The sequence below is a fragment of the Spinacia oleracea genome, chromosome 5 (assembly GCF_020520425.1).
Source record: "Spinacia oleracea cultivar Varoflay chromosome 5, BTI_SOV_V1, whole genome shotgun sequence".
Lineage (NCBI taxonomy): Eukaryota > Viridiplantae > Streptophyta > Magnoliopsida > Caryophyllales > Amaranthaceae > Spinacia > Spinacia oleracea.
Genome location: NC_079491.1, coordinates 27,509,184 through 27,533,269, shown reverse-complemented (window position 1 = coordinate 27,533,269; position 24,086 = coordinate 27,509,184). Strand labels below are relative to the sequence as shown.

Genomic DNA, 24,086 nt, shown 5'->3' with positions numbered 1-24,086 from the left:
ATAAAAACAACTCAAAGTGACTTGACATATTGCAATTAGGAATCATTAGTCCACATATAGTACACGTGACTATTTTTCTTTTTGAAAAAATCATAGCATGACTTTTACAAAGCTTTATAATTATCAGCGTGTTATCCTAGTAAAGGAACGTTATATTTTGTGTTATGCTTATGTCTATTATAGTTTTATTTACAATAATAAATATATTAAGAAAGTAAATGATGAAAAATTAAATCTTACAACTAATGTAATAGAGTGATGGATTGGATGCATCTTCATCCATATCCGACCCACCCGTCATCGATCCATCTATTATTCGTCAAGCATCCACTTATTTTTGGGTTCTCGTCCATATAATCTGGATCAGGTGGATGGATATCCATCGGATGATACCAAATTGGGTACTGAGTAGTGGGTACCCACTTAAATGTATGATGGGCCCTTGTTGATTTTAGATAATACTACATGTACACCTACTGTACAAGACATCTTGTACACCATGCTTTCTATTGGTTGAAATGGCATATTTATTATTTTTCGGCCCTATTTGGTTCATTATTAGTAAAGGAAAGGAAGAGAAAAGAAAGGAAGGGAAAAGAAAGGAAAAGAAGGGAAGGGAAAGAGATTTTATTTTCCTGTGTTTGGTTTGAGAGAAAGAAATGAAGGGAAGAGAAATGAAATATAAATGACAGCTTTTAATTTTTTTCTTTCATTCCAAATTCCTCCAATTTTGGGAGGAAAGGAAGAGCGATTTCCTTCAATATTGTTTAAAGAACGTCAAATTCCCAAAATGCGCCACTTTTTAACTTAATTCCCACCATACCGTCCACGTCAGCATTAAAACCGGTCTCTTTTTTTTTAACCAAGCGACACTAAACCGCTATCTCAGGTAGCGGTTGACTTAAGTAAACCGCTATCTGAGATAGCGGTTTATAATCACGTAGGTAGTACTATTTATAAATGGTTAAAAATTAAAAAAAACTGCATCAGCTAGGGGGATCGAACCCACGACCTTTTGGTTAGGAAATAAACACTCTATCCGCTGAGCTACAGACACTAATGTTGATAAGTTAAATTTAGAAATGTTTATAATTAATATTAATAAATGGTTAAAAAGAAATAAACACATCAGGTAGGATTCGAACCCACAACCTCCTGCGTAGAAACAACACACTCTATCCACTGAGCTACAGACACAATTGATGTCATAAGAGGTTACTTCTAAATTATATTTCTATTTAAACTGTAATTCATGTTAAAAATAATTTACAATTAAGTAAACCGCCATCTGAGATAGCGGTTTTGTTTTAATACAAACCGCTATCTGAGATAGCGGTTTATAACATTGAACCGCCATCTCAGATGGCGGTTTGCTTTAAAACGAAACCGCTATCTCATATAGCGGTTCAATGCTGAACCGGAAAAAAAAATTACTTCTCTTTCTCCTTTGCTTACGTGGACGGTATGGTGGTAAATAACTTAAAAAGTAACGTATTTAGGGAATTGTTGGATCTTTATGCAATATTGAAGGAAATCGCTCGGAAAGGAAGTGAAAGTTTTATAATTGAGCTTTCCTTCCAATTCCCTTCCTTTCCTTCCACTTCCCATATAATTATTTGTACCAAATACAGTAAACATTATTTTTCCCTTCCTTTCTTTTCTTTTCCTTCCAATTCCTTCCAACCAAATAAAGCCTTCATTCTCATTTTTTAATGGATGGATTTGATGATGTATCAACAAATTAACGGTAATGTACAAGAGGGTACACTACGTGTACATATTGATTTTGGTCCTTTCACAGTTTCACTCCTTAATTTCTCCATTCATGTTACTTCGCGATCTTGCGCTTCTCCTCGGATATCTTTTCTCTTCCTTTAGCTGAAAAAACTGTCAGAATTGAAAAATTTACCAATTGCGACGAAATTTAGGTTTAGAGGAAATTTATTTATATGATCAATGGCAGAAGCAAGCAAACACCGGTAATTATTTCAGTGATTTTCTTCAAAAAAAAAAAAATCAAAATTCGTATTTTTTGTAGTTTGCTTGGTCGATTATGTTTAGGTATTTGCGGAGCATTGATGCGAACGGAAGTTCTTAAACTGGGAATTACTTTCATGTGAATTTTGAATGATGAAATTTGTTGATTTCTGGTAAAAAGTCGGGAATTTCAGATGAAAATATGCTAAAATGCGACGGAAATTGTGCTGAGATTAATTTATATGGTTGCTCATTTGTTTGTTTCCTGCAATTGCTGGAGTTCTTTTAGAGTTTACTGGATGAATTATGCCTTGAAACTGGTTTGTTATTTTGAATTGTTAAGCATATTGATACGATTTTCGTTACTGGATGAATGATGCTATTGATTATTGAGTAATGATGCTTTTGAATTAATTGATGATACGTTTCAATTCCAGTGTTGCTGGATCACTTAACTTGTGAACTAGCGATCGCTTAAAATATAAAATGCCGGTGGAATTTTACTGCTCGGTTTTGAATACCAATACAATAACTTAGGAAATACTTGTAAATTTGTGTGAATAAGTTTAATTGACAAATTTAATATACAACTATTTTGGAGCTGGAAAGTATATATGAGAGTTTGAAGGCTCTTAATTTGTATCTTTAGAAGCCGAATTTATTGAGTAATGATTCTCTTAGTATTACTTAAAAAATGTTGTTTTGGATCCATGGTTGTGGTTACAAACTTATAATACCTTACGGAGTTTATGTTAGTGCTTGAGTGGTTAGCATCACATAGAAGTTTTTGAGAAGTTTTTGAGAAGTTAATAAATTCGTCTACTTTGTCAACTAGAGAAATGATTCGACGAAACTAATAGACATTGGAGTTGTCTTTCATGGTTATGCATTTTGTGTTAATTTGTAAGGGTGTTTTTCTACTGATAACCTTTTTCTGCCTAAAGGTTCAATGAAATGACATTCTTAATAGGTCACCCGTGGGTACAAAAATGTTCTTCCACTTTTAGGTTTGGGATATACTTCGGTTATTTTCCATTGATCATTGATCATTAATCTCTATATCTCTTGTTGTTACAGATGTCTGAATTTATAAGTTTTCTCTGGTGGAGCACAGTGCCATTTTGAATATGAAGCATTACAAGGGTTTAAAGAGATGATAAAGTATTTCACACTTTCCAGGTATGTGTAAAATGTTGAAGATGCTGTCTAATAGTTTAATGGCGCTCATATAGTTATTGTATAGTTTGGCATACTTGATATGTTGTTCTTTTGCTCGATGTGACAACAAAAACACATTGGTGCTAAACTAAGCTGTGCATAGAATTTGTTTCTCTTGGAAATTAAGGATGACATGATAGAAAAGAGTACTCCATCCTTCCCTAAAAGATCGACCCAATTTCCTTTTCGGTCCGTTTCTTTGAGTTGGCACCATTTATAGTATGTGGTCCTCACAAGTCTCCTCTCACACACTATTATTTAGTTTAACAAAAAGACAAGACTACCAACCCACTTGTAAGTGAAAAATTTGGTTTGGGGTAATCTTTTGAGGGAGTAGTTCTCTAACCAATAGATCTAGAGACGAGTTGTTGTTTAAACATCTGGATTTAATTTACCACATTAATCAGTAACAGATTTCATAAGACTGAAAAGGTGTCGGATGCACCATTACTATCTTTTACTTGTACTTCGTACTAAATGAATAATAGAAGATCCAAGGTACATTATGTTCTTATTGGACATCAAAGGACTGTCTTATGGGCTTGTAAGATGACTTAATTTCTTCATCGCTTTACAGCTAGGTTAGGACTGTCTGTTGGTGCTTGTAAGATGGCTTGTAAGATGACTTAATTTCTTCATCGATTTACAGCTAGCAATCTAACGGTGTTTCATTATGGGAGCCTTGCCGATTGTGTTACATCATCAGTATGGGAGCCTCTGGATGTGTGTGCCATGATTATAGAGAAGTAACTCCAGCGAGACAGTTGTGTTTGTGGCGATTGGCTACATAGGAAAACCTGAAAATGCCAGGGATTTGCAATGGTTTTGAAGCTCCAGAGCTTGATCCCTTGGGTTTGTTACATTTAGTTGATTTAGATAAATCACTGGGGAGTTTCATCTGAACTATAGTTGCTTTTAGTTGAGGATGATTGAACGATAAAACATGGAATGAAGAAGTAAATAGATGAATAGCTTTATTTGTCTTCAAGTTGTATGTTGTGTGTAAGCAATCTATTTAACAGATGCTAATTACCATTTGACAATATTTATTACATTGCTTAAAAAAGTGTAATGCATTAGGTCTTTAAGATGATTTCTTGGTTTTCACATACGGACTTACGGGACGTTTGTTTAGGGGGTTTGGGATTATGGAGAGTAAGGGGTGCTGTGGGGATGAGGAATTGATAGGAAGGGCTTTCATTCATACAATCCCCATCCCTTATTGACATGTGACAGGAATAATAGTAGGAATTAATGGCTAATTTTTCATTAGTAGAGAAATCCCATTCTGATACCTGCTTCCCCATGTATTATTTTGGTGGGAATATATGGGGTTAACGGGGTTTTAATCCTCATTTCAGTCCTCACATATAATCTCATGCCTCCGAATTAAACAAGAGAAAAATATTTTTTGGGATGTAATGGACTAAATCAAAATAACTCTTAAAACCTCTTCGCTTCCTTTTCATGAAGTAGAAGATGGTCGTCCCGTTGTCGTCCCGTTATTGGTTTTGGGTCAATTGGAAACAACCTCTTTGCAATTGCAGTGGTAAGGTTTCGTACGTCCGAACCCCCCTACCCCGCTTCTTGCGGGAGCCTCTTTGAGGCAATGGGGTAATGATAATGATGATAATGACTAATCCCTATCCCCTTCTTTTATTCCTCGAAACAAACATCCCATAAGAGACAAGCTTAAGCCATGTTTAGCCAAAATGTATGTTGGGATAGGCTCTGAAGTTTATTAAGCTAAGGCAACTCAAAAACATAGCTCGAGCTGAGAATTGAACAACTTAATTCAGCGGATATTGGGGAAAAAGCTCTTGTTAGCTTGTACAGTAACTGCAAAATACTACTGAATATTAAGCTTTGAGCTGTGCTACCTCCAAGGATACAATTTTATTTCAGTTTGAGGTTGGGTATATGTACTACCTCCGTTCCTTAATGTTCTTTACGCTTTGGAATATGTGTCAAAAGTATGAAAACTTTGACCGTGGATTCTCACTGTTATATACATCAAAATGTTATCATGTAAGATCTTGTTAGTTTGGTCTCGTTGTGTATTTTTACAATATCAAATTTTTATATTTTTTTCACATACGGAAATGGATATATAAGTCGTTAAATATTGCATTGGAGTCCGTGCAAATAGTAACCGTAAAGAACATTAATGAACGGAGGTAGTATTTGGTAGTCTTAATGATGTAGCTTATTTCTGACTGGTTTCATCAATATATGCTCTTGATTACTTGTTGGTCTTTCATGTGTTTCCTCTTCATGAATGGTAGAGAGGCCTCGAACCCCTATGGAATGAGGCAATGAGCTGAAGGTTCCTCCTTGTTAGTTTGTGGAGAGGAAGATTAAATAAAAAACTGACAAATGATGTTGTATGGAGGAAATAAAGGATAGTTCAGTTTGATGATGGTAGAGAGATCAGGAGTCCTGCACGGTAATTTCTTTGAGAAAGAAAAATGTGAAAACTATGAATGGCATTGAAAAAAACATTGGAAGGTAAAAATGTTATTTTTCCATAAATAGTTTGGTCATACTTGAGATGCATCACGGGAGCCCTTTCTATGCTTCCTACCTGAATTTGAGTTATGTTATGACCAGATGATCCAAACCAAACAACTTTAGCTTCTGCCAGAAATGTAGTTATAACGGGGAAAAAAAAATACACACACAAATATGGCCAGAGGAAGTGAAACATGGTGGTTTTTCTATGGTAAAGAAGATGGAGGCTTTGCATGGAAGAAGGTTTATCAAGAGAAGTTGTGGTCAAAATGACAGAGAAGTTTGCAAAATTACGGGCCTTAAAATTGAGATACATTACTTAGTTGGATCACTAAGGGGTTCAATTCTTTCTTTCACATGATTTCACTAGTTTGTCATTAGAAACATCTTTTCCTTCCAATAGTTTCTTAATTCTAACAATTGCCAAAGATGTGAGGAGGACTGAGTTAGGGAATTTCGAAAATCTTTCTTTCTTCTTTGATTCTTCAATAACGGGTTAGTTTTGTCCGTTTAGTAAATTGGCACACCTACTGCCACTGAGTTCCGTCGTTCTATTTTACTGGGGTTCATTAGAAGTTTCTGACATGGTGCATAAACCTTCTCTATGTTGGTCTATGAATTTTGGAGGATAATACCAATCATCTTCTGCCATTGGAAGTGTGGGCAATGCTTGCAAACAATATTCCATGGATGCTACTATGCTAGACAAAACAATGATTTGGAGTATCAAGCTTGCACTCAATTTGTTGGATGAAAGGGAGGATCTGTTGGATTAACTCAGTAGATTTTTCATGTAGTACATCCTTTAATACTGAGATTACTGACCATGCCGTGTTGAAGCACGTTTGACCTTTGTTATGGGTGTTTATCCTATTTTCCTTTAAAAGTTTTAGGTCCGTAAGAAGTAATTGACTTGCCACAAGCATCCGGAAAATTTTCAGCCTTTGAAGTGGAATGCTTTTATGGTTTTGAGATGTTATGAGTGGGTTTTATATAGTGTTATACAGTAGTAGTCATGTGCTTGTTTGATTGGATCCTGTACGGGATTTCTTCTTAGCTGCCTGTCAATTCATCTGACGTCATTTATTCGATTGCCTTGCATTCGGTGAAGAGCTGCCTCATCTAGGTTTCTTGTGGGATTTGTTGCCCTCATGCTTAGATTAATTTATATACTATTGAAGGAATGAAGGTAAGTGATTATCCTGCCTTTAAAGCATAGATTGATGTTAGGCAGATGTTCTTACTATCTGTCAATCATCACAACTTCAATCTTTGCATGACAAAGAAATGTATAACTCTTCCCTATGGAAGTGTCATGCAGATTCTGGAATGGCGGGATTTCTTGTTTAGGCACTCAGTTATTGAGATTAGAAAGATAAAAGAGATTTTATTTAAATATTTTATCATCCTTTATATCTGTCACATAGAGGAATTAGATGATATATGACACTCAAGATGTAAGTAACATACATATTGTATATGATAAATACATTGATCATCTGAAACTTCTATAAGCCTACACTTGATGAGAAATATTGGGGAACTTGTTTTGTATGAACTCAGAACCCAACCAGGTTATTTTTGGTTTACTAGTGCTTTGCTCCTGGAAACTTCAGGTCTAATTTATCCTGCAACATAAGAGTAGGGGGGGCAAAGGAAGAAGTTAGATGTGTTAAATGTTATAAAACTCGTAGTCTCAAATGAATCTTTATTTTTAGTGCAAGCTATCTTCTGTGACTGCGACCAAGCGAAAACATTTCTATTATTGTTAGACATTAGATGGAGTAAAGTTGTAAACTACGTATATCTGACTTGAAAGAAGAATGCAAGTAAGAAAGAACTGTACTGAGAGCAGTCTGTTTTGGGGCCAACATCCCCTGGAATGCTGACCCCACATTTGAGTGGAAGTGCAACGCTGTTTGTCTGCTTGATACCAGGAATGGCTGCAGCTGTTGATTTTATGCACCTGCAAGCAGTTCTTTTGTCTTCTGTTGTAGTTGCCAATTTTTTGAGGGTTTTAACACCATCACAGCATGCTGCTGGTGGTCCTTGACCATTCTCTAGGAATCCAAGGCATGGTGCAAGGGTCTGAGAAACCACACCACAGTTGATGGCAGCCTCTGCATGTGGTGCAACCACAATTACGCACACAAAAACTGCACATAGCAGCCTTAGGTTAGCTGAGCTAGCCATGCTCAGATTTCTGCTAAACTGATCACAGACTTTTAGATTGAGGTCTAGAGAGGTTGGTAAAAAGTTTAATGAGAAGTAGATGGTGTGGACACCTCCGTTTTGGTATACTTATAGAGAGTATGAGGAGCAGGGAAGTACTCAATGGGTTATAATTAGATTAGGAGATCGCAGTTGAGTCTTGAATTCTTGATTGCAGTTAGTATTGAATGCCGGCCCTGGCTGTGTATTATTTGGTAGGCTTCATTTGCTGAATTGTTGCTTATTACGATTGGGATCGTCATAATTTCTAAGCAGTTGAGAATCTTGAGATCTTAAGCCAATGCTGAAATGTATTTGTGCTTGACAGGTCCTCTATCGTGTCAATCACTTCAGGCTTGTTGAGCATTAAATCACCTTCCTTTGAAAAGTTATCTCATGAGCACATACAAGCATGTGGTTTGGGTATCAATTATCATTAGTTTGGATACTCGCTAAGAGTGCAGTAGAATATTAAGTCACTAGATACACTTTTCTTCCTCTATAGTTATAAATTTCTGGTAACAGTACAATTATAAAGAAGATTCTTGTATTTCAATTTATTGTTCATATGATGCAACAAAAGGAACACAGCACTTGTGACAGTGTTTCTTTGATGTTCATATTGTCCCTGTGTCTTGTTTTATCTCCAGTCTATTATGTCAAGCTCCTACATCAGTTAGTGAAGAGTTGTGTATTGATTGATAAGCGCGGTGATATTCACATTTTCTGAAGTACTGTTTGCTGAGTTTAGCAGTATATCTATACTTGTATGTTCTATGACACTAGATTTTGGTTATTTTTTACAATTTTACCGAATTATCTTAGTTTCTGCCAACCACCTCTACTTTAAATTTTATTACATCACACCTAGAAGTGGGGCTTCTATTCAATGCCCATACCATGCATTCTTCTGTAACCACTATGTGTTGCCATGAATTAATGTTTACATTCTGGATGAAGAAGTTCTATTAAATTACTCCGCATAAGGGATTTGAACAGTATGATAATTATTTTTGGTACGTGGGGACAAGGTATTACTCCCTTCGTCCCTTTTTGATTGCTCTATAGAAGAAACTTTACTTTTTTAAGAATTGGGTGTAAATAATGCACATTATTTAGTAAAGTGGTCACACGAGGAGAGAGATAAAGAGAAAGCAAGTGGGAAAACTTATCATTTAAGGTATTGAACAATCTCAAGGGGACATCCCAAGAAGAAAAATCGGGCAAATAAAAAGGGACGAAGGGAGTATAATTTACTAGTCACATGGATGGCAAATGCGCAATGATACATATTAATGGTTAGCAACCATAATAATGTGATTGCTTTTACATAATTTATTTTAGTTGTACATAGTTCATTTCATAGGCATGTAGAGAAATACGTTAGCAAAGAGAATAGCTTTTAGCACACATGAACTGATGGCCATATGAGCTTTTAGCACACATATGCTGGTTGATTATGAATGATGTGAAATGTAATGGCCTATGAAAATTAAGTCTGAATCCAATTTAAAGCCTTGGGTCAGTGGTTGCTTTTGTACATTTTACCAGTTTTTCTCTACATGCCTATGCAACCATTTCACTGAATGCAAGAGCCTCTAATAGAGTTGATCCGTTTACTAATATGTTGTAGTTCATGTGGGCTGCTTAGACTATAGGAATACTTTAGGCTTCATAGACTAGGCTATGAAAATATGTAATTCATAAAATTTCTCTGTAATTTACTCCTTATGAATGTAAATATTTCTCATTTTCAAATGCTGGCGTTACCAAGTTTTTTTTTTCTTCATTTTCTAGGCGTGTTGATGGAAGTTTTGCCTCCTACAAAAAGAAGTGGGTCTTCTGTGTCCGATTAATGGAGGTGAGTTAGCCATTGGATTCAAGTACTCATTTATCCTGTTTATTTCACATGTTGAAGTGGGGAACACAATATTCTCATGTATAAGAAGTAAATAGGTAATAGATACGGAGTAACAATAATTTATAAGTGGAGAGTCAAGTACAAATATGCATTAGATAGAAAGATGAATGGACTTGCAGAGATAGTAACTCTATCAAGATCTTTATTCTTCAAGCTTTTCAGCCAATAATAGGTGGTTACTTCTGGTATTCTGTTCAGCAGGAATATTATCCGTCTAGTTCACCCTGCAACGTAAGACATACGGAACAAACATAAAAGTTAGTTTATGGAAAGTCAGATTTCTCAATTAATTTAAAGTAAGTTGTGTTATGCGCTTAGTAGTCATGGTCCTGATTAATCTAGCAAGAAATTAAAAAGTGCAGACCCCATCTTTCTTTCTTAGATGGCTGCCATATCACTTGGGAATATGTGGTTCTAGGTGTATCTAATTGGTTCTCTGTTGTAGGCCACTTATAGCTGCACTCTTTCAGCCTAACTGAAAGTACTTGTTTAGTACTCTTCAAAACGGACTCTACATGTGGTGGGCTTATAATTTTCTTAGGGATGTATTCAAAGTACAGGGATGAAGGTAAGACATAGAAGTTAGAAACATAGAAGCATACTTAGAGCAGTCAGTATCGGGGCTAATGGTATAAGAAATGCTGACGTTGCATTTAGCCGGAAGACCTGCTGCCTTCTTTTCATCAAGACCGGTCATGGAGGCAGCTGCTGTTTTCAGACAGTTGCAAGCAGCTTTCTTGTCTTCTGAAGTGGAAGCCAAGTTCTTGAGGGTCTTAACCCCGGCGCAGCAAGCATCTGATGGGGTGTCCCCACCCTTTAAGTAAGTAATACACTGTGCAATGTTTTTTGTCACAGTGCCACAGGTCATGGCTGCCTCTGCATGTGGTGCTACAACCAGCATGCACATTAATATTACACAAGCTAACTTGAGAAAACCGGAGTTAGCCATTGATCGGTTCTTGGCTCGTCAGAGAGAAGGGATTATCTATCAAGATCTTTCTGGTAATTGCTGTTTTGATTTCTTTCTTGTGTTGTATTTAACTATTTATAGAGGAGTTCAACAGGTGTGGTTGATTGATAACTTACTAACTTTAGCAAGGAAATGGGGATTAGTTGGTAATTACTTGCTGCATCTTCAGATACAGGTCGTACCTGATTTTCATAACAGAGAGAATACACTTAGTCTAGTCTTTAGACAAAGTTTTGTACAAGTATTACCTATTGGATCATATCTTAGGATTAATTTAATCCCTGAGTCCAGAATTTGTCGTCACATGGTTTCAATTGCTGATTTGCTCATACTTGAGAATATAGCATGATTTTATATAAACACCCTTTATAGACGATTTGACAAGTCATTTTTATCCCCTTCCAATACTAATGACACCTTGAGAAATTTATTCATAAACCATAACTATGTTAAAAAAGGGGATAAATTTTTCCGTCAAACTATTAGAAATATGGACAAAGTCATAGAATTTGCAAATTTTCAGGCCCAATATGATGGGTGGAATACGTGCTAGTTTTTTTATTTTTTGTTTTTCAGGTCCAAAACCGTGTTACTTGGTAAGGTGGTAGAAGTGTTGTCGTTGTGTCATTGATGGGGTGATTCATTTTTGTTCAACAAAGTTGGCCTATATTTGTAAAACATTGGTTACATTTTTCTTTGGATTTCAGTGAAACATTTAAGCCTACAAAAGTAAGACTTGAGTAACAAGTTAATTCAATATTGCAAGTCTGAAATAAAATAATGTGCGTTTTAGATTATTGTTTAAAGATTTCTTGAAGAAATGGGGTTGTGATTCTGATGTTGATGAAATAAGATTGTTACAACTTATAAGTTTTTTTGCCGTCACTGTCGTGCTATATTTTCTTTTAAGCCAATGTGCATATTTTGTCCTTTGAATTATTTGAGTGTAGGTTTGAAAATCCTGATTGCTACATGCATAAAAAGATTGTCGTGAAAGTAAGAAAAAAACGATTTCCATAAGAAAAAAACGTTGATTTTTAATCATGCTAATTTGATGGTAGAAGGAGTTATTTACCACCATATCATGCCTTGGAACTTTAGCATAGTTAAAAACTAATGTTTTTTCTAGCAAAAATTGTCAAGTGGTGTTGATTTCTAAATTTTTTTGTTTTTTAAGGTGTTTAAAAACAATAGAAAATAAGTAAGGTGTTAAATTACAAAAACTGGTTTTTTTAAGGTGTTAAATGACAAAAAATCCTTAAAATTATCTTGAGGAATCTTATTAAACTTTAATTTTTACAAGATTACTCTCGAATATAATTTTTAGAGAGAAGGGACAAGCACGAGGTTTATTGATAAAACAAGGTTGATTTTGTTTTTTCCACTTAATATTGATCATTGTTTACACTTCACAGTCAAATGTTATCATCATTGTTACTTAGGCTGTTGATCGAATTGGATATTCCAGAGGTGAAAGTAGAGGATAGAACAAGACTGCAGGTTTTCTTTTTATTTTTTTTTGTGTTAGCACCCGGTTCACCCTTAGGGATAATCCGGATTAGGGGCGAGTTTTGGGTGGTTAGGTTCCAGTCCCCTCCCAATTGTTGTTGAGGGGATCGAACACGAGTTCTCCCTACCAAATTCAACCCCAATCACCACTGAACCAACAAACAATTGGTAGACTGCAGGTTTACGAAGTACTTAGAAAACCGAAGTCATAATTAAGTAGAATTGAAACATACAATACATGAAATAGCAAAATACAAGCGACTCGTGGAGTCGTGTGATCACTATGAGGACGTACTCAAATGAACGGGTGGAGGAGTCTCATCACTATCAAGACTCAGTCTTATTATACACACGTACTACTACTGAGTACTGACATATGATAGCACATAGATACTTCTCTAGTTCTCTGTCGCCTGAAGCTCAGATAACTACTGTCTAGTTAATCCTGCGAAGTAACAAGTCCAAGATAATATATGCAAGTTAGAATAAGGAACTGCTTTTACAGCAGAGATAGATGTTATGTGAAGGAATGAACTTACTTAGAACAGTCGGTTGAGGTGCTAAATGGGTAGGGAATGTTGACACCACATTTAGCAGGAAGGGAACTTGCTGCGGAATAGTTAATACCCTTAACAGAAGCAGCCGCAGACTTTAGGCATCCGCAAGCAGCTTTCCTATCATCTGGGGTGGAAGCCATACTGTTAAGGGACTTAATCCCACCACAGCAAGCTTTAAGCCGGGGATGGACTTCCGTTTCCCTCAAGGTATCCTATGCATGGTGCTAGGCTACTGGTAACCTGTCCACAAGTTACAGCAGCCTCAACATGCATCAACATGCACATGATCAAGAGTGCACAACCTAACTTAACAACAACAGCAGAGCTATCCATTATATTGGTCTAAGAGAATGTGGCTGTGTTAAAGGATATAATGCTCTCTTGAATTAATTGGCAGTTGATATATGGTTCAGGAGTTTCATTGTTGCTTCTATTTATAGGGAGCTTAAAATTGATTCTTTTCTTGGATTGGGTGTGGGTTGTTAATTACTTGTTAGTTGTTAGTTGATAGTTGGAGATTATTTAATGCTACCTTAGTGATTGTAGTATGATGACTCACCTTCTTGGTTAAACGGTATACATCAACTCATCAAAGCCTCTTAAAAAGTGAGGTTGTACACTTGTATCCTAGGCATACGTACATGTCTGCATTTCATTCATAAGTTCAGTCGGGCCGACCTTGTGATCTTTTTTTTTGGTGTTAACACACGGTTCATCCTTAGGGCTAATCCGGATTCGGGGCGAGTTGTGAGTGGAGAGGTTACAGTCCTCTCCCAATTGTTGTTGTGGGTGGCCTTGGGATCTGTGTACATGTTCTCATCATCTAAAAATTTAATGTTTGTCTAACAACGTGCTCTAGAAAGGAAATTGATAAACGTATCTCTAGCCTCGGGGGGTCGTAGACAAGAAGCTAATGGAGAAATGGTAGAAATGTGATATTATCATATTATGTACTCCGTACTAAACATTCATTATAACCTTTAGGAGTTGAGGGTTATGAAATTACAATTTAATATACTTAGTAATCATCTTCGAAAAAAGTGTAATTTAGGGATTGTTTTAATCACCACAAAGTAAATATTTCGTAAAGTTACTTATGGCCTGTTTGGATACCATCATTTCATTTGAAATGATGGAATTGGCCCAAATACATTGTTTGGGAATTAAAAGGATTTGGATTTGGATTTGGTCCAAATCCAACCCTATGCAAATTAAGCCCAACATGCTGTCATTTGAAATCCATTTACAATTGCTGTCATTTGAAATCCAAGAAAGACAACCGCTCTTTCTCTCCCCTTTCTCTCTCCTCTACTCCCCCAAACTCTCCAAGCTCCATTAACGAATGGACGCTATTGAAGATGAAGAGGTTCGCGATCAACTTACTCTCATCAATGTTAATGTTCTTCGACATCTTCTTTTTGTCAATCAACAACCTTCTTTAACTCCTTGTTAATTCAATATAGTAGATGTCGTAGTCGAGAAGATTAGCCATGGCTGCAACAAGTGTTGATTTTCCAGTCCCTGGAGGACCATAAAGAAGATAACCACGCTTCCATGGCTTTCCGATTCGCGTGTAATAATCTTTCAAGCTCTTGAACCATATGGATTTCTCCATCTTCTGCCATAGACAGATCGACGTCTTCGTCGAATTAGGTTTTATTATTTTGGGGATTTGTCGCAAGTCCTCGGATTGTTATACCACCACCGATTCGCAACCTTTGTCGCCATCATTTCCAGACACCATGGCAAGATTAGGCAATGAAATTTGGAAATTTGAAAAGTTAGGGTTTAGTGTTTCCCAAATTCTAATGGTTCTAAATTTCTAATTAACATGTTAATTTGATTTCTGTTATACAATGTTGATTAATCAAATAATTTCAAGAATTGACATATTTAATTGTTGTTGAATTATCACAGTTTCATTTGTTTGGACTATATTATCTAGGATTGTCAGATTCAATTGAATGCAACTATTTATGATTTTTTGGATGTAATATTCTTTTTCATTAATGAAATAATTTGTTTACCTGTCAAACATTTGATGCAATCAAAATTCTAAAAATTAAAATTCCTCTTTGTTTGGATACCATCATTTCAATGAAATTTGGAAATTTGAAATGATTGAAATTCTTGGTTTTTAACAAACAAAGAATTTGAAATTGAATTCCAGTATTTGAATTTCCACATTTGAGATGAATCATTTCAAATGAAATAATGTATCCAAACACTACCTTAAATTAATAAAAATAATTGAAGTTCGACACCAACAATATGAGTTCAAAAAAATAAGTAAATTTCAACAAAACATAATATGAAGCTAATCAAAAATAAATTAAGCAAAGTAATACTGCGGAGAGAATCGAGCCTTAGTAAGACCCATTTTGTACAAAAAGAAATTCACATTTGGGCTTGTAAATATATTATCATTTAAGATGGGTGATCTTCTTTTTCTTCAACACACTCGGCCCATTATTGCTAAAAATAGGACTGTCTTTATCTTTCACATGAACTTCATAGATTTTAAGAAAATCGTGTCATCATTAAAATATTAAGTGTTTTAAGGCTTTTCAAGGGTTAAGAAATGCAATTATAAAGATAACATGTATCCAAATTATTTGGGTATGTAGAGAAAGCGTACCATAATATTTACTGTTGGTGGTAATGCAAAAATTAAGATACTTGGTACTATTTTTGATGATGGTCAGTTAATGCCACAGCTAAAGTGTGGCTTGTATCATGAGCCGCGGGTAGGCAGTGATCTTCACTGTTTGTGAAGAAAGAATGCCAATTAATTCTTGTCCCCTTAAATCATACAAAGTCAACGAGTTTGTAAACCACAAAACTCTTTCACCCTTTTTATTAGGCCTTTCCTAACTAATTTAAGGATAAGAATCATGATTTTCTTCTTTGTATTTTGATATTAGCATATTGACAAGAGTTACGTGGAACTTGGAATTCTTAGGAGGTTTACAATATTGGCGGGTCCCACTAATATTCTCTCTCTTCTAATCAATTGATGTATTCCTCTTTGTATACGGTATATACATATCAAAGTTCTGGTCTTTTCTGATACACGCACATATACCATAAACACCAACCCAAAATCCTATTAGAGATCTGAGCAGTTCTTGAGCAGTTCCACCTTTTAAGTTCGGGTACACGGATTTGAAGGAGAGTTGTGTTAACCTTGGGGGGCATTCGTCACTTGAGAGCCTGTACCGGTAGTGGCGAAATTTGCTTCTAAGTCAGTGACCTTCATACCACGACGCAACTATTTTTTCCTCTATGATATATAATCGGGTAACATCTTATACGACTATTAATCATAAATTCTTGGTTTCAACAGCTCATTTTTCCTACAATTTTAGAAGCAAATTTATACTTTTGATTCCTTGAATTGGGTGAATACATGATTTATGCTTGTTCGAGAAATTGCGAAAGCGGAAAAACGTATATTTTGACTATGCCAGTTGACTGTCTAATATAACCAATTGGACTAAGAGAAAACCTAGTTGTTATAAATTTCAAGTTGGCGGTTAATTGGGTAAGTATGCTTTGGAATCTTCAAATTAATAATCTCCGAGAATAAATTAAGTATAGCATACACATGGAAAGATTAATTGTTTGGTGTTTGTTTTGGGAGTACGAAGCCTCGTACTGTTCAAACCTTTCAAAGGTGTGCGACTATCAAATAAGAAATACAAGTACTATGTATCTCGTTAATGATAAATTGGTTTAGGTGCAAGACCCAAACATTGTGGTCAATATCGAAAAAAAAAAAATCTTTGTTAGGCGAATCGCAAGTGATCGATAATGTTATAGACTAGTTGTAACTTGTTCTGGTTGCTTGCTGCGGATAATGAACTAACAATGGGTCGTGCTCGAGACTTTATGATTGAACTTGGAAGTGCACTAGTTTGGTTTCAAGATCATAGCATAGTAAAATTCTAGCTTGATATAGTCTGACAAGCTGCACCTTAGTTGTTCAACACGGTTGGTCTCCAGCAATCATTGGAAGTTTGGTACGTGTCGTCATGTTGATTGCTCTGAGTAGTGTCTGGCAAAATGTACAAGTGTTGTGGTTGTTCTGTTCATAGTCAAATACGGAGTACAAGGTGTTCAATTTATTGTGGTTCTGTAAGTAATAGATGAGTTTGGCGGGGAACATTCAAAAGCTTACAGACAAGTAATTCTCAATGGATCTCTCCTGCTCATGTATCCACAACCTTTGATGTTTGGCAAATATTAACATGTTTGCCTACTCATTTACAGGGAAGTTCTCTTATTTTATTTATTTTGAAAGTCTAGCTTTAATTTACATAATATTATTATTGTTATTATGTGACCCTTTCTATACATCATCTTAATTGGTGTTTCTGTTAAGACTTAAGGGGGTGAAGCTAGTGTTTGAGACTAACAAGTAAGTTAGTTTTACTCTCGTTAGTGAGGGTGCGGAGTTGAGTATCTTCCATGAGGGTTTGTTTGGTAAACTTTACAAAATAAATGGATTAGACCAAAGAATGAGGTCAATTAATCTGGAGAGACTTGTTTGTCTTTGTGGTGCATTTATTGAAGTTGAGTAATTTCACCATGTGTGGGGGTAGTAGTTGGTTTCGCTCTTCATACGGTTAATGATTTCTCTCACTTGAAGTGGTTTCTTCCAGGTGTGTCCTTTTAAGGGTATGTTTGTTATTACGAGTTCTTGGAACTGTGGGGGTGTGGGTAACCCTTGTGAGACTTCTAACTTTGACGTAAGCCAGAGTTAGTTTGTGCACTTATGGGGTACTCTCTTTTATTGTGAATGCCAAACAAGTTGCATGGTTTAAATGTTTCCTGGTTTTCATTTATTTGTATTGACTACCTGTCTTATTGTGAATCCTATGAAGTTATCATTTGAATATGCAATCTTGCAAAAGTATGATAAAGGTACGTCGATGTTCACTCACTGTTGTTAATTTTCGCTTTGCTTCCAGTCATTTCTAATGTGTTGGATGAGTCAGTTTTACTAAGGTGTAGCAAAGGTAAGAACACAACTAGAGGAGTCCATACTCTTTTATGTTTTGCTTTAAAGAAGTTATGAGGGACCAGTGAAGTTCATGGGGTTTCTTTGATAAGTAATGGTTAACTTTTATGAATTCTCTTAAGAGGTCATGTGCATTAGTTGGAACTAGTTGGATGAGTGCTGTAATATAAAAGTGATTACGAGTCTTTTTATTAAGACCTACTGTACCTTGTATATGTTAGCTCTGACTTGCCCAACCTTAGCGGGGTTGACTACTAAGTTTCTTTCAGGTGTGAGTTGAAAGGTAAGAGCTTGTAATAGGATAAGGGCATCACAAGTCATATATGTTTTTAGAGGATTCTCTCTAGCTTTATTATTGACCACATATTATGTATCTCTTGTGACTAAGTTTGTCTAACTTAGGGGGTCTATTTGCATCAACATGGTTTCATGTGTGATTGAAGTTCAAAGAGAATTTTAAATTGCATTGTTGTGTGGCACCTTAGATAAGGATGTGTACATAATGCAATTACATGCTGGTTGTTTCCTAGTAAGGAATGTTTGGTAGTGGTCTTGAGAAGTCTAAGGTCAGTTGCAGATACCTAAGCGTGGTATGAGTAGTTTCATGTAACTTGTATTGCCTCATTAGCTTGATTATTATTGGTTGTGTATGTATTGTTGGACTTTGATGATTGACTAATCACATGGTGTTACATAAAGTATACACAGGAAGCTTTAGAGACTAAAGCTGAATCCTTTAAAGCCAAAGTGTTGGTTAATTGAGTTTAATGCATTATTGGTGGTAAGATCAATGAATTGGTAAAGTACATATAAACTCAATCTCTTTGTGTAGAGAAGATATGTGGTAAATTAACTATCGTGTATATTAGTTAATAAACATTTATTGTGACTCTAGCCAACTGATGTTAAAAGTAACTGAGAAGGTATGTCTCAAAAAGTTGTGTATGCTATGAGTTTGAGATTCTAATACTTGACAAATTTTCTTGACTAGGTGTTGCTTTTACAATGAAGTAGACTTGCTAGCAGAGACAACATTCATGTTTGAGTGGTCGTGTTTTATTACCTAGGAGTTCTCATATTCATGAACAGTCTGGCGGAGTGACTCGGGCACCTCGGGAAATCTTCATTTCATTGACAATGACAGTGATTGACGTTGAGTTTTGGGTTTTGGGTTCGCGCTCGGTTGGGGATAGATTCGTCCTTTCAGACTGGGCAGCATAGGTTCCCTCTTCGAAACGTCGACTGTCACTGATTTTTTATGTCACGTATTCGGACAAACCTGGCGATGACTCATTTGTATTTATCTTTGGAGTCGGAAAAGCAAATGAGTATTGAAGTTCCACTATGAAGACAATTTCTTATTGGTTGATCTTGATAGTCAAGAAGTCAAGTGATTATTATTGCATGATAGTTCGATGTGGGGGTTGGTAATTCCTCTGATTCTCTATAATTTAACTCACTGGCTTGCATGTGCATCCAGAAATTCCGATCTTTCTGAAGGTCAAAAACACTATAGTGTGAGACGTGAGCAAGCAGTGAACGTGGTACTCCACGTGGAGTATATATGCTAGACAAGAGAAGAACTACTCAAATCTTTATGCGAAGAATGAATCACTATGTGATGGTGTCTAACCTTTTGAGGGGAATGAGTTTTAAAAATTCATGCGTTGATCCATCCCTTATGGGGTGATGACGAGTTAGAGCTTAAGGCTTTGCATTTGTTTAGCCTCACAGACCCAGACCTCCTGTTTGGATGGTGTCATGAGAAGTTATGGTGGATACATGCTTAATGTGTTAGCTTCATAGACCTGATTGGCCTCCTTGATGGACAGAGTCACGAGATGTTTGATGTAAACACTAATATTTAAGATTAGCCTCATAGACCGAGGTCACTTGTCTAAGTGATGTCGTGAGATGTTCTTGTTGATTGTCTGGTATCTAGCCTCATAGACCGAGGTCACTTGTCTAAGTGATGTCATGAGATGTTCGTGTAGATACAATGGTTTCTTTACTTAACCTCATAGACCGAAACCATTTGAGTTAATGGTGTCATGAGAAGATCTATACAACTAGCCTCATAGACATAGGTCACTCGAGTAAGTGATGTCGTGAGATGACCGGTGAGTTGTATAGATGGAAGGTTGAACTTAAATGTTCTTAATGTTCGTGGAACACCTGCGGTGAATGTGAAGGGATGGCCTCCTTCTATGAGTGATGGAATATCTCTCTAGAGCGTTCACTAAGAGTCCCAAGATGAGCGGCCGTGTTATTTATCGAGGAATTGCTCAAGCTTCAATGGCGAGGTATGTGTTGTCGGCGAGGTATGTGTTGTCGGGTCCCTTCTATAGTCTAGGAGTTCAATCCTTTGGACACTCTCTAGATCGTTGAACACCCCACTCCACTATGTGTTAGTTCAAACCTTTAGGATACTAACATTTAAGTACTAAGCCTAATTTTTACTGCTCAGTTCTCTAAATCCAGTGCTATTTTGCATTAGTGGGGGAATGTTGGTCGTAATGCAAAAATTAAGATACTTGGTACTATTTTTGATGATGGTCAGTTAATGCCACAGCTAAAGTGTGGCTTGTATCATGAGCCGCGGGTAGGCAGTGATCTTCACTGTTTGTGAAGAAAGAATGCCAATTAATTCTTGTCCCCTTAAATCATACAAAGTCAACGAGTTTGTAAACCACAAAACTCTTTCACCCTTTTTATTAGGCCTTTCCTAACTAATTTAAGGATAAGAATCATGATTTTCTTCTTTGTATTTTGATATTAGCATATTGACAAGAGTTACGTGGAACTTGGAATTCTTAGGAGGTTTACAATATTGGCGGGTCCCACTAATATTCTCTCTCTTCTAATCAATTGATGTATTCCTCTTTGTATACGGTATATACATATCAAAGTTCTGGTCTTTTCTGATACACGCACATATACCATAAACACAAACCCAAAATCCTATTAGAGATCTGAGCAGTTCTTGAGCAGTTCCACCTTTCAAGTTCGGGTACACGGATTTGAAGGAGAGTTGTGTTAACCTTGGGGGGCATTCGTCACTTGAGAGCCTGTACCGTTAGTGGCAAAATTTGCTTCTAAGTCAGTGGCCTTCATACCACGACGCAACTATTTTTTCCTATATGTTATATAATCGGGTAACATCTTATACGACTATTAATCGTAAATTCTTGGTTTCAGCAGCTCTTTTTTCCTACATTTACTACGCACCGGATGTATCTATGCCACTATATAATCCTTACATTTTTCTACTGATATGCTCACTATGCAGATGAGCAAAAGAAAAATAAAAATTTAACCACAAGAAAAAGTTATTTTCTTATCTTTGAAAATTGTTTCCCACCCTTTTACAATTCAAACAACAAAAAGTTAATTGAGAATTGGAAAAATATTCTACACGTACCAAACCAAACAATCCCTTAAGCAGTGAAGGATGACCTTAATTAGACGATTTAGCTTCCGGGATCGGTAGAAAATTAAACAATATATTACAAAATTTTAATTTCAATTATACTTGGTTTTAGGAAGGTTGTAACTAATATACACTACCAAAATTTTCTGTTACGTTTAGGGTGGGGGTGCAAACCCACCCGGGCCATCACTAAGATCCGATGTTGTCCTTAAGGATGCGATCATCATATTCTAGTTTATATCATTTTTTGAACTACTAATACTAACTATTTTGCACAAAGATTAAGAGAAAAAAGAGTGTATAGAAAGATATGTGGGTAATCGTATAAACTAACTGTAAAGGTTTTATGGAGTGTTTGGTATGTTGTAAAACGTTTTCATGTAAAACTAATTTTTCACTTTAATTATTTCATGTGGTTTGTTATGGTAGTTATTTATAATAACATAAGAGGAATCAAACACTTTATAATACACACAAGAGTCCGAATAATTAGTTACATAGTCATTACTCCTAAGGGTACTATCAAATTAACTTTCCATAACATTGCTTAGGAGTTTGTTTTCAAACCATACGAAGACTATTTGAGCCTACACACCTTATGCTCTTGACCCTAAAGCACAAACCTTCCGGTTGAGTCATGTCAATTTCCTCATCAAGATCACCAACAAAAGCCGTTTTAACATCCATTTGATGGATCACTAAGTCATGAATAGCCGATAAAACAACCGAAGTCCTAATGGTGGCAATCTTAGTCACGGGCGAGTATGTAGGCATCAAAAAGGTCAATTCCCTTTTTTCGAGTGAAACCTGTAATAAAAAGTGTAGCCTTAAACTTATCAATAGAGCTATCGGATTTCTTCTTCTTAGTAAAGATCCATTTATAACTTATGGGTTTATACCCTTTAGGCAAATCATGTAAGTTCCAAGTATGATTAGATAGGTCGAATCTAATTCACTTTTAATAGTCTCTTTCCATAAACTAACATCTATGGATTTCATAGCTTCACTATAAGTAAGTCTTTGTGTCTTCCTCTAATAGAAACAAAGAAATAACAATTTCACTCAAAATATCCACATTAAAGTACTCAACAAGAAAAAAAGTTAAGAAATCAGGTCTATAGGTAGTCTCTAATCTAAGCCTCTTACTCTTCCTATGTTAGATTTCTTTCACTATAGTGGAAGGAAGAGGAATACTAGGACTAGGCAAAGAAACATCCAAGGGCCATCAACGCACGACTCGTGCACATGTGAAGACAAAGATGTGTTCAACAGGAAAATATGCTCAATGAAAATTGCATCCCTAGATTAAAAAATGGAATGATCACTCAAAAGCATGATTCTATATGCGACACTATATGTTATGAACATAACCAATGGACACACCATCCGAAGTTTCAGAACCAATAGTAGTTTTCTTTAAATCTGGAAAAGCGCGCAACCTTAGCTAATAAGCACCCTCACACTTTCAAAATACTCATGTTAGGACTATAACCCTTCCAAAGCACATAGGGTGTCTTATCCAATTTCTTGGCGCACTTTATTGAGTACATAACAAGCGGACCAAACACCCCCCCCCCCCCCTCCCACCACATTTGTTGGATAATCTGGAACTTAGAAACATGGCATTCATAGTGTCTTTTAAATATTCATTTTTTCCTTTCGGCAACACGTACCATTTTGTTGTGGGGTAAAAGCAGAACTTAACTCATGGATGATTCCATTGGTTTCACAAAACTCTTTCAAAGAACAATTTCCATATTAACTACCTCTATTGGTTCTAACTCTTTTAATTGTAAGGTCAAGTTGATTTTCAACCTCGGCTTTACTTTAAAAATTCTCCTTCGACGTCATCGTTAGTTTTCAAAAGATAAACTTTGGTAAACCTTGAATAATCATCAACAAAAGTTATGTAGTAATTTTTCCCTTCTCTACTAGTAGTGCAACTTTTAAATTCCGCTAAATTCGAGTGAATCAACTCTAGCAATTTAGTACTTCTCGTTACCAGTTGCTTAAATGTTTTCTTAGTATGTTTGTCCTGAACACAAATAGGACATTTAGAGGCTTGTCAATTTAAATCAAGTTCATGTCCTTTAACTTTTTCATGTAAGAAACATTTCAATGTCCTAGTCAATTGTGCCAAACATCAATAGACTCAACAATATAAGCAAAAGAAGAAGTACTTTCATTATTGTTCAAAATATTTAACACAAACAATCTTTCAATAAGGTAGCCTTTCTCAACAAAGTCTCCATTCTTATAGATAAAAATCTTTTCCGCCTCAAAGGTATGTTTTAGGCCGGTTTTGTTGAGAAGGGCACCCGAAACAAGATTCCTCCAAAGGGAGGAAACATACAAGACATTATTCAAAGAATTTTTTTTTCCTAGAAGTGAGTTTAAGGTGAACCTTCCCTTTGCCAAGAATTCTTCTAAACCAAATTAGCTTTATAAGAAATCAAAGAAAGAGATTCAAACTTATCTTTGAGGCGGTTAGCCTTTTCGGTTCTCATATGACCAAGCTCTTGAAGGTTAATAGCCTTCTTCTTGTTCATTAGAGAGTTGCGGTAGTCATTTCTATGACGGTGGAAATTTCTCCAAGAGCACATTGGCTTGAAGGGTTTCACACATCTTCATTCCTTCACCGAAGATGTCGGTGAAGATGTTCTCATAATTATGGACTGGATATATCTTGGATTTATCATCCATCTTCTTGAAGTTGATCCACTTACCAACGACATATTTCTTCTTACCGGCATCATCGA

The 24,086-nt window shown here is 36.0% G+C and overlaps 3 protein-coding genes and 1 long non-coding RNA gene across 4 annotated transcripts; 1 reads left to right on the top strand and 3 right to left on the bottom strand.

Annotated features, from left to right (window-relative positions):
* Window positions 1-1,801: 1,801 nt before the first annotated feature.
* Window positions 1,802-4,288, top strand: LOC110791448 (uncharacterized). The gene is made up of 3 exons (XR_002534087.2): window positions 1,802-1,979; window positions 3,055-3,156; window positions 3,845-4,288. It is a non-coding gene; the product is annotated as an uncharacterized lncRNA (long non-coding RNA).
* Window positions 4,289-7,064: 2,776 nt separating this feature from the next.
* On the bottom strand, window positions 7,065-8,019 carry LOC110791447 (non-specific lipid-transfer protein Lac s 1). Its single transcript, XM_021996194.2, has 2 exons — window positions 7,553-8,019; window positions 7,065-7,334 (listed from the first exon to the last, which is right to left on the bottom strand). The coding sequence occupies exons 1-2, from the start codon at window positions 7,897-7,899 to the stop codon at window positions 7,325-7,327; spliced, it is 357 nt and encodes a 118-aa protein (XP_021851886.1). The 5' UTR covers window positions 7,900-8,019; the 3' UTR covers window positions 7,065-7,324.
* A 1,860-nt stretch (window positions 8,020-9,879) lies between these two features.
* LOC110791446 (non-specific lipid-transfer protein 3-like) lies at window positions 9,880-10,866 on the bottom strand. Its single transcript, XM_021996193.2, has 2 exons — window positions 10,441-10,866; window positions 9,880-10,062 (listed from the first exon to the last, which is right to left on the bottom strand). Exons 1-2 carry the CDS (start codon window positions 10,785-10,787, stop codon window positions 10,053-10,055), a joined length of 357 nt encoding a protein of 118 aa, XP_021851885.1. The 5' UTR covers window positions 10,788-10,866; the 3' UTR covers window positions 9,880-10,052.
* A 1,640-nt stretch (window positions 10,867-12,506) lies between these two features.
* LOC110791445 (non-specific lipid-transfer protein 1-like) lies at window positions 12,507-13,292 on the bottom strand. Its single transcript, XM_021996192.2, is given in 3 exon segments — window positions 12,507-12,762; window positions 12,857-13,050; window positions 13,052-13,292. Coding segments are annotated over 3 exon segments (360 nt in total). The 5' UTR covers window positions 13,208-13,292; the 3' UTR covers window positions 12,507-12,752.
* Between the last annotated feature and the right edge of the window lie 10,794 nt (window positions 13,293-24,086).